Genomic DNA, 10,303 nt, shown 5'->3' on the forward strand with positions numbered 1-10,303 from the left:
GCCTGATGCCTTTCACATTTAATCAGAATAAAAATCACTTTGGGAAAACAATTTCAGCAAAAACTCAAGATTGGTCAATAAGTCAGAGAGAATCTCGAAGAATAGATTGCAGGCTTAATGAAAAAATTCATTCTTTTTCATTCATTCATTCATTCATTCATCAGATGGCATGGTACCAAATCATTATTGTGACAAAAGTAATGGCATATAGCACAATTCAAGTTGATTGGAAATGTAATGTATTATGCTACCAAGTAAAGCAAAAAGGAACTCACCTATTGATTTGCTGGATGAAGACGGGTGAAAAATCATCCTCCACCGTCCAGGCACACATGTGCCAACTCTGTTGTAGAGAGCTGCTGCCAGCTGCTGCTACAATGGTGTGATTGCTTGCAGTAATCACACTAATCATCAGCCTTGACCTACAGTATTACATACACACATGCTGACACTCACACAGTTTAGCCATGGGGATGAAAGGATTGTTTTTAGTACAATCTCAAAAGTTAAGAGACAATACAGTACTGTAATGTAAAGCTGCCCGTTCTCTTGTACTCTGTATCTACTGATTATCACTTTCTGTCTCTCACCCCTCTTCTCCCTTTCCCTCCCCTCCCTCATTTGGTGACCAACTGATGTTCTGTTCATTTTTGTTATATGAATAGATAATGGACAAAAAGCAAATCTCTTCATTTGCATGTAATACAATTAAAAAATTTAAATTAAATTAAATTAAAACCTAATTTGGGACGAAAAGACAATTGATGAGATAGGAAATAAGAAAAATGAAGCATTTCTGGAACCCCTTCTGGCTTTTTACAAGTATTTGCTGTTTTACTGTAAAATAAAGTTTTACCTGTGAGGAAGCTTTGCCAGAATGTCAAGAAAGGTGATAAGAGACAGACTCAGAGACTACCAAATGAAATCAAGCATACTCAAACTCACCTTAACATAGCTACACTGACATCCTCTTTCATTTCTGCGCTTACTCAAACCAACAAATCTCCCCTTAAATAGGCCCTCCAATCTATGTAGGCAGAACCATTTTTGTATTAGGGGGGTCCTTTCCCTTATACCAACAACTGGTGTAAGACAATGTCACTTGTATCAGTTAACAATGTTTACATACACATCAACCACAGTACGATAAACCAAAATAAGTACAAATAACATAAATACAAAACCAAACATTTAACTAAATAAAATAAATCCCCCCAGTACTTGGTCTAACCCATGACATCACTGGTGATGTCAGCAAGATCTTAAAATCAGGATGTGGTTCAGTACCTCCCCCTTGAAAATAGGATTGCATCATGCAGCAACTGTACCGTGATTGTAGAATGGGTGAAAGTTCAGAGGGATATGATGAGGAGGATGAGATGGAGTATGGCTTCAAATAAAAGAAGGAAAAGACAAGAAAGGAGAGACAGAAGAGCAGACTTGTCAGACTTAAGTAGCCAAGGAGATGAGGGCACCACAAAGAAAGTAAGAGTTAATCAGGAAGATTCAGCACCACAAGGAAAGGAGGAGTGGAAAGTTATTATTACGTTTGGGAGGGAAACGGTACATTTTCACCCAATGCATATGACAAAAGCAATTGAAGAAAAAATCGGAAAAATCAAGTTTGCCAAATTCCTCAATAATCAAGGAGTCCTTATCTCTGCTGCAAGTAAGCAACAGCAAGACAAAATTCTCAAGATAGAAACACTTGACACTTGCGGTGTAAGGATCACAACACACATACCTGGTAGTGTAGCTAAAGTGAGAGGAGTCATTTCAAATGTGCCACTAGAAACTTCTAGAGACAAACAAAAATGGTGTTAAGAAGGACAGCTTGTCTATGCTAGTACAATTTGAAAGCACACTTCCAAAGGAAATTAAAATGGGATGGATCAATTATAGGGTAAGGGAATTTATTCCAAACCCTATAAGATGTTACAATTGTCAAAGAATTGGGCATGTGGCTCAACAATGTCGTGGTAAACAAAGATTTGTGAAATGTGGAGGTGAACATGATTACAGAAAGTATGCAAAGGAAGTCAAAATGAAATGTTGTAAGTGTGGTGGAGAGCATAGTGCTGCATTTGGGGGTTGTGCAGTCCAGATAAAAGCAAAAGAGGTACAGAAAAACACAGTAATCATTAATATATCATATGCAGAAGCACTAAAAAGAGAGTAAATGATGAAATGCAGAGCTCAGAAACTTATAAAGAAGCAAACGGCGAAGGAAGCAGACCAGATGGCGGCCTTCTACCCCAGAGAACAAGTAGGCGAGGGATGCAGCAAGAAGGCAGAACGACTACAGCCCCAATAATGCAACAGATTCAATGATCACATAAATGCGAGGTAGAAGAGGATTCGCTGGTGGTTCATCAAACAAAGTTCATACCCTTCATCTGTAAAATTATTAATTGTGGCTACCAGGCAGGAGAAAAAAAGTGACAGGATTAAGACAGTGGTGAATGTGGCAGAAGAATTTTTGGATATTATAGGATTGAGGGCAGAAGATATTTATGCAATGCTGAAAGTAAACACTGATGGAGGATCTCAGAGTAATGATTAATATTGTTTTTATGGTGATCCATATATTGCAATGGAACACGAGAAGCCTTATTGCTAATGGCCAAGAATTCAAAAGATATGTTTTTGGATCAGAACCACGCCCAGATATTCTCTGTATACAAGAGACTTGGCTACGTCCACATCTTGATTTTGCTATACCAGGATATACCTAATCCTGATATGACAGGATAAACAATCAAGGAGGTGGTTGTATAACATTTATCAAAGATAAAATACCCTACTTAAGATTGCCATCACCAGCAGAACTGGAATGTGTGATTATCGAAGTGTGTAATGAAGAAGGAAACCTTAAGATAATAAACTTTTATAGTCTTTGCAAGAAGTTGTGTGTTGAAATGTTTAATGCAGTTGCACGTGATAACAGAGGAGAAATCTGGTGCAGTGATTTTAACGCACATAATAGCCTTTGGGGTAGTAAACATACAGATAATCATGGTAATGTAGTTGAAGAATTGATGGAAGAAAGATCACTAGTCTGTCTGAATGATAACAAAGGAACAAGAATATATATATATATATATATATATAGAGAGAGAGAGAGAGAGAGAGAGAGAGAGAGAGAGAGAGAGAAATGCTCTTTCATGTATAGATTTAACACTGGTTTCTAGAAATCTGGCATGTTCTTGTGAATGGAAGGTAAATGATAAGTCCAACATAGGAAGTCATCATTTTCCAATTTTTTGTTCGTTAAATCTGAAGGTACATGATCAAGAAAGATGCATGTTAGAGAAATGGTGCTTTGGAAAAGCTGACTGGGGAAAATTTCGAGAATATTGTTTGGAAGAAGCTAATTCCATTTCAATGGATGGTAATATAGGAGAATGTGTAACTGTAGTGACTAAGTTAATTTTGAACACTGCATCAAAGAGCATGCCTATGAGTAGAATTACCGGAAAATGGAAAGTTGTGCCATGGTGGAATGAGGAATGCACCAAAGCTGTAATAACGTAATAAAGCATTACAAGTATTAAGGAGCAACTTGAATCAAAAACATTTAGTAGATAGGGAGGGAGCCCAGTATTTGTATTCATATCTGTATTTGTTGAGACAGCAAAATTATTTGTATTTGTATTTGTATTCGAATAAAAGTGGAAATAGGCTTATAAATCCTGTTTTTGTTTTTATTATACTCTTAATTTTAGAAAATTTAAGTGTAACAATAAGTATTCATGAATAAACTACCTTACGAAGGAGGTCCCACACCAAGTCTCCAACTGGAGTCTTTCAGATCATAGGCGACTGCACTGACTACTGAGCTAAAACTTTATTATTGCCTCATTGCAGACAGACCTCTACCTATGTATACACCCATAACACAGAGACAGCACAGCATGTAACATGGAGAGAAGAACTTCAAAGGTGATTATTGCTTTGCACTTTTCATTTATTGCCTACTCTGTGGAAAGGGGAAGGGGAACAAAAGGTTATGGAGAGTGCCTTGAGAGCACTTCACTTGTGTCAGTAGCTCAGCTTTATCTCTGGGGAACACCCTCAACTCTGGGAGTGATGTCGAAATAAGGAAATGTGCGTCATGTAGCAGGTGGATGTGACTCCCTTCGTTGAGACCTGCTGATAGACGTTACAGCGGAGCAGAGGAGAGAGACTGAGATAGCGATGTAACCGACCTGCGCACTGAAATGTTTTTATTTTCTTCCTGAGAACAAGTATTTTTTAATTTGTATGAAACAAATATTCAGAGAAAAAAACAACAAAAAACAAAACACTATTTGTGCTTTGCAAAAGAATGTATTTGTATTAGGGCACACTCCTATTAATAGACTACCACAGAAAAAAGCTCTGATTCGTAGAGGTATCAAATCTAGTAAAAAGAATGCATGGAGGGAATTCTGTTCTGCTATAGATAAAGAAGTGAAACTACAGGATGTTTGGTTAATGTTGTAATTGTAATGGCAAAAGGAAGTACACCAACATTCCAGTGTTAGAGGACGGAGAAGTAATTGCTGTTACAGATAAAGAAAAGGCTAATATGTTTGGTAAAAGCTTTGCCAATATTCACAGCGGAAATCACTTAGATGATAGTCATAAAAAGAGAAAAGAGGAAGTGCTAAATGTTAATCATGATATAACTAAGAAAAAGGATGATGACAACTCAACCCTTGATGCTGAGATAACAATTAGTGAATTAAAAATAGCATTACACAGCTGCAGGACAGAACCAATTAAGTTATGTTATGTTTTGTAAACTTCCTGATAAAGTTCTAAGTCTCTGGAACTTTTTAATAAGATTTGGAGAGAGGGATTGCTGGCAAAAAGCTGGAAGAGTGCACTCATTTAGCCTTCTATTAACCCAGTAAAGATCCAAATGTTCTTGGAAATCACAGACCAGTTGCTTTAACATCGCATCTATGTAAATGGATGGAAAAGATATTAGTCCGAAGGCTTAATTATTTCTTAGAACAGAGGATTACTAGCTTCTTATCAGAACGGATTCAAGAAAGGAAGATCTAACATGGATGCTATTGTAAGGTTATCGTTATGACTCTATGTGGAGGGAATCCCTCAAGAAAGTGCTTTTAGCCCAGTGTTATTTACTATCATGATCAACGATATTTTTATGAATTTAGATAGAAGGATATGTTCTTCACTTTATGCAGATGATGGAGCTATATGGATTAGGGGGAGAGACCAGACAAGCATGCTAAGAAAGATGAAGGATGCTACTTTAAAGGTAGAACATGGTCATATAATTGGGGTTTCAGACTATCTACCAGTTAGATGTGCTACATATACTTGACTAGGAGGAGGAATTTAGATGAAGAGAGGCTTCATTTATATGGGAAACCAGTAGTAAAGGTAAAGGAATTCAAGTATTCAGGAATTTGGCAGGATGAAAGATGTACACGGAAGACACATGTTGTGAAAAACTAGAAACAAAATGTAAAAAAGTAATTAATCTAATGAGAACTATATCTGGGTATAACTAGGGGGCAGATAAGCAGACACTACTTACTACTCAATACTCTTAAGAAACAGTGGATTGTTTAACAGAATATAGTAGGTGATAGGATTTCATTTATTTAATTTTTATTTTTAATTTTATTTATTTATTTATTTGAGTAAGCTATTGTAAACAGGATCCCGTTCTACATACTCCGGTACGGTAGGTGGCAGTATGCACCTATAAATTGGCATTGCAATCCGCCAATAAATGCAAAGAAGAAGAAAAGGAAGACGAAACTAATCTATAATTCAAGAAACTCAGTACTTTAAATCAATAAACAATAAATAATGACCTTAAATACTTTTCTGTCTCGATTAAACCGTAAATGCAGATGTAAATGTAACAAAACAATGCGAAACACAAGCAAAACCCAGGATAGTATGTGACAGCAATGTGACTGGCAAAACAAAACAAATGACAAGTATGGCAAGAAATACAAAGTGTAATGGGGACAGAATGGTTGTCTTACCCACGTTTTCACAGCTTCTAAAAGCTATTCAAATAAAACAATCCTAGAACTACTCTCTGTCTTTGATCTCAAGATTTGATACATTTGATACTATAATAGTCAAAAAAAAGTCAGATTTTTAACCGGGAAAAATTAATAGTTTGGTTTTGGATATAAATAGCTTGACTGAACCAGTAAATATTGAACTGTACTACTATTGAACATACTGTATGTTTGTATGGTAAGTCCTTCATATATTTTAAGTATACTTACATCTGTTATCATTTATCTTTCCTCTTCGGCTCAACTGGAACATGAGTGTTGAGGTTGCTTGAGCTTCAAAGAAATCTTGGTATGATGTATGCTGAAATAGTGTTGGTGCTTGAATGTTTAATTTTATTAGCCATGTACCTGATGGTTCCCCCCAGCGCTACCACTACAGTGACTGATTGCCTCATCTGAAGTGGATACTGGCCTTTAACCTGAAAGTTTTTCATAGGGAGGGATTTCAGTTCTTCAGTCGTTGTAGGCAAACATTTTCAGTTTCACATCTAATCCATTTTGAAGACCAAATAAATGAAATTGCTCACAACTTCAAACTAGGGCTTGACTAACGATTATTTTCTTCAATTAATTGTTCAGTCCATAAAATGTCAAAAAGTAGGGAAAAAATACAAATTTTAGTGTCATTTGACGAAGCCCAAGGGAACTTCTTCAAATGTCTTGTTTTGTCTGATCAACAGTCCCAAACCCCAAGATATTCAATTCACAGTGATACAACAGTGAAAAGCAGCAAATCCACATATTTGAGAAGCTGAAACCAACACATTTTTAGGATTTTTTCTTTAAACAAATAGTGAAACAATTATATCAATCAAAATATAATTGCTAATTAATTTTCTTCCAATCAACTAAACATTGTAGCTCCACTTCTAAAACATTGTAGAGGTGTATCAACTAAACATTGTAGCTCCACTTCTGTGCCGTTGTGTGTGTGGCCCGGAACCATTCAGTTCTCAGTGACTGTACCCAGACGGACATGTTTCTCTGACACACTTGTGCACAGACGCAACGTTTGAAATGGTAAACTTCATTATAGAAATTTCCAATAGGTAGCTGTCAATATCGAACACAAAACAGCTCAAAAAGTTATAAACTAAAATCATAGTTTTACGTGGCTATGCTGTTTATCTTAACTTCCCTTTTGTTACATGATAAGTTGCTTATTTTTGCTGTCGATGTAACAGGCTAAGCTAGGTAGCAAACAGTAATGAATGACCGTTCCTGTGCCTCATTTAAGTTCAGGTTTAATGTTTTTATTCTTTTCTCTTGAAATTCTGCAGGCTGTTACCCTTCACACAGATCTGGGAGAGATTAAAATTGAATTGTTTTGTGAGCGCGCACCGAGGTCATGTGAGGTAAGTTTTTACATACTCATCTTTTACTGCAATACTGTCGACTTCTTTCCGATGCGAAACGTTTTTGCACATTTAAACATATCTTAATATTAGGCCTGACACGGTGTGTTCTCCTAGAAGTGTAAGACTTGGCTGAAGAAAGCTACCGTTCGTCAACTTCCACATTCTTCTGAGTTTGGATTTGCAATAGTACAATTTAGTGCTGTTTGATAGACTCTCACATAGAGCTGCAACAATTAGTCAATTAATCAATTCGTTGTTAACTAGTTTTATAATCGGTTCAAGAAAAAAAAGTCCTAATTCTCTTATTTCAGCTTCTCAAATGTGAATATTTTCAGGTTTCTTCAGTCTTGTATGACAGTAAACTGAATATATTTGAGTTGTGAACTGTCGGCCAGGACAAAACAAGTCATTTGAGGCTTTTGGAAACAGTAATTCACATTTTTCACACTTTTTACATTTTATGGACCAAACAATTAATCAGTTATTCAAGAAAATTATCAACAGACTAATCAATAATGAAAATAATTGTGAGTTGCAGCCCTACTCTCAAACCTCAAAATTGTAGCTTTAACATCAGCACATGGTCAAAAACAGAGCACCTTCGTCATAGGTGTCCAGTTAAACTGTCTAGATATTAAAAGGTAATCCACACCCTTCAACCAATCAGAATCCAGAATTTTCAGTGGCCATGGTAACAACTTTACAGTTGCCATAAGGTTACAAACTGTGTTAGAAACGTGGTACAGTAATTGTAAGGTCTAAACAGAGATTCTGATGTATTTTCATTAATCAAGTAATTTTATATCCTAACATGTTAATTGTAAAATTTTTATTTTGTTTTCTAGAACTTTCTTGCCTTGTGTGCCAGTGGGTTCTACAATGGCTGCATCTTCCACCGAAATATTAAAGGCTTCATGGTTCAAACTGGAGACCCTACAGGTAGAGAGGAGTGTTGTTGCATATGATCAACGGTTGAAATGTCAGAATTCACACCCTCATGTGTAGTTTCCACTATTTTGTTTAAATCACCCAGGCACAGGAAAAGGAGGAACAAGTATATGGGGCCGCAAATTTGAAGATGAGTTCAGTGAACACTTAAAGGTGAGTGTGACCTCTAGTTTAGTTTGTCTAAATTTTATTTAAATATCTTATTGGGGTTTGTTGTTTAAAATTGTCACTGTTTGTTCTGCTTTCATTTTGTTTCAGCACAATGTAAGAGGAGTGGTCTCAATGGCAAACAATGGCCCCAACATGAACGGCTCCCAGTTTTTCTTCACGTATGCCAAACAGCCTCATCTGGACATGAAGTATACAGTGTTTGGAAAGTACGCAAATCATATATGGCAATCATGGGTGTATGGTCATGTAATAGATAGATAAAATATGTTAAATATGCAACACAAAATTTGTTTTCTGTAGACAAGATACAAGTTGACCTCAGTTCATTTTTGATTGTCAACTGACATCTCTGTCTTCAACATGCAGGATTATCGATGGCTTGGAAACACTGGATGAACTGGAGAAACTGCCTGTAAACGAAAAGACGTTCCGACCACTGACTGACACCCGGATAAAGGATGTGACCATTCACGCCAACCCTTTTGCTGGATAGACGACACGCTCTTCAAATTTGTAGATTGGCCTTTAACGCAGACATGGACTCAGATATTCCCAATAAGCCAATTGATACAGTGTATAGTACCTTGTCATGGATGGATAACTTGTCAAAAGCTAGAAATTGGAGAGAAGACCCCTGGATAATTTGCATACCAGTATTTGCTGACAGGTGTGACCCAGAATTTAAAGGACAGGTTCACAATTTTTCAAGTCTGTTTTAAAACAATAGTCAGGGGCCAAAATGAACATTGAAATATGTTTTTCTTGCGGTAATCATTCTTTCTGTTCATACTGGCCATTAGAAGATCCCACCATAATGCATTTACAATGTAAGTGATGGTCTTTCTGTGCAAAAATGTATTTAAAACTTAATCTGAAGCTAATATGAAGCCTCAGCTGTCCAAATGAGTCAAATCAAGTAGATATCTTTTAATGTTAGTCTTTTTAATGCCAAAGTTATTCTTTTTGTTAGGGGGAAAAAGGGAATTTGATGCCAAAAAGACTGTAAATGTGGCAGATATCCACTTGATATGACTAACTCAGACTGCTGAATCCTCATATAAACTTTTAAATGCATTTTTGCACAAAATGACTGTGTGGACACACTGCATTTCGGCCCCCATGCCTTACATTGAAAGCACATTTGAAGGGGATCTTTTAACAGCCAGTATGAACAGGAGGAATGATTCAATGAGTCATCAAGGAAAACCTCATTCAGGCCTGTCCTTTAACTCATGTAGGTGTAAGATATTATATGGTTTAAAGACATTATATGTTTTAATCACTGTCCATGGATTAATCCCAGATATCATCCAGATGCAAAATTCAGGGGTTTGCTTTCTCCAATTTCTAGCAAAATATGATTAAGAATTTTAAGAAATTGTTCACATCCCCCTCAAAAGCATTTGTAATGAAGAATATAGGTTGCTCTTCAATGATTCATTTTAATGCATTGATAATTCAGTCCTAAAAGTAACGTGTCTGACTTTGTGCAACATTGCTCTACAGATTCTGATCTTTTTTTTTTCTTGATAAGACTTTGTAAATAAATTGTCAATGTTTTGTACTAAATAAAACTTTTATAATGAATGTGTTCTGTTTTTAGCATGATTTCAAAATGTTTGCTACATTGAAATATATTTGCAAATGTCTCCACTGGGAATGACGTGGTGCTGAAGGTTTTTTTTTTTTTTTTGGTCTTTATTGACATGTAAAAAAATACAATTTCTTCCACAAAATGATCATGCACAAAATATCAAAATAGAGGAAAAG

General features: G+C 36.1%; 1 protein-coding gene across 1 annotated transcript; it reads left to right on the top strand.

Annotated features, from left to right (window-relative positions):
• The first annotated feature begins 6,984 nt into the window (after nucleotides 1–6,984).
• Nucleotides 6,985–9,288, top strand: ppil3 (peptidylprolyl isomerase (cyclophilin)-like 3). Its single transcript, XM_042421871.1, has 6 exons — nucleotides 6,985–7,076; nucleotides 7,337–7,411; nucleotides 8,260–8,353; nucleotides 8,448–8,515; nucleotides 8,621–8,739; nucleotides 8,900–9,288. The coding sequence occupies exons 1-6, from the start codon at nucleotides 7,074–7,076 to the stop codon at nucleotides 9,024–9,026; spliced, it is 486 nt and encodes a 161-aa protein (XP_042277805.1). The 5' UTR covers nucleotides 6,985–7,073; the 3' UTR covers nucleotides 9,027–9,288.
• The last annotated feature ends 1,015 nt before the right edge of the window (nucleotides 9,289–10,303 follow it).

The sequence above is a fragment of the Thunnus maccoyii genome, chromosome 9 (assembly GCF_910596095.1).
Source record: "Thunnus maccoyii chromosome 9, fThuMac1.1, whole genome shotgun sequence".
Lineage (NCBI taxonomy): Eukaryota > Metazoa > Chordata > Actinopteri > Scombriformes > Scombridae > Thunnus > Thunnus maccoyii.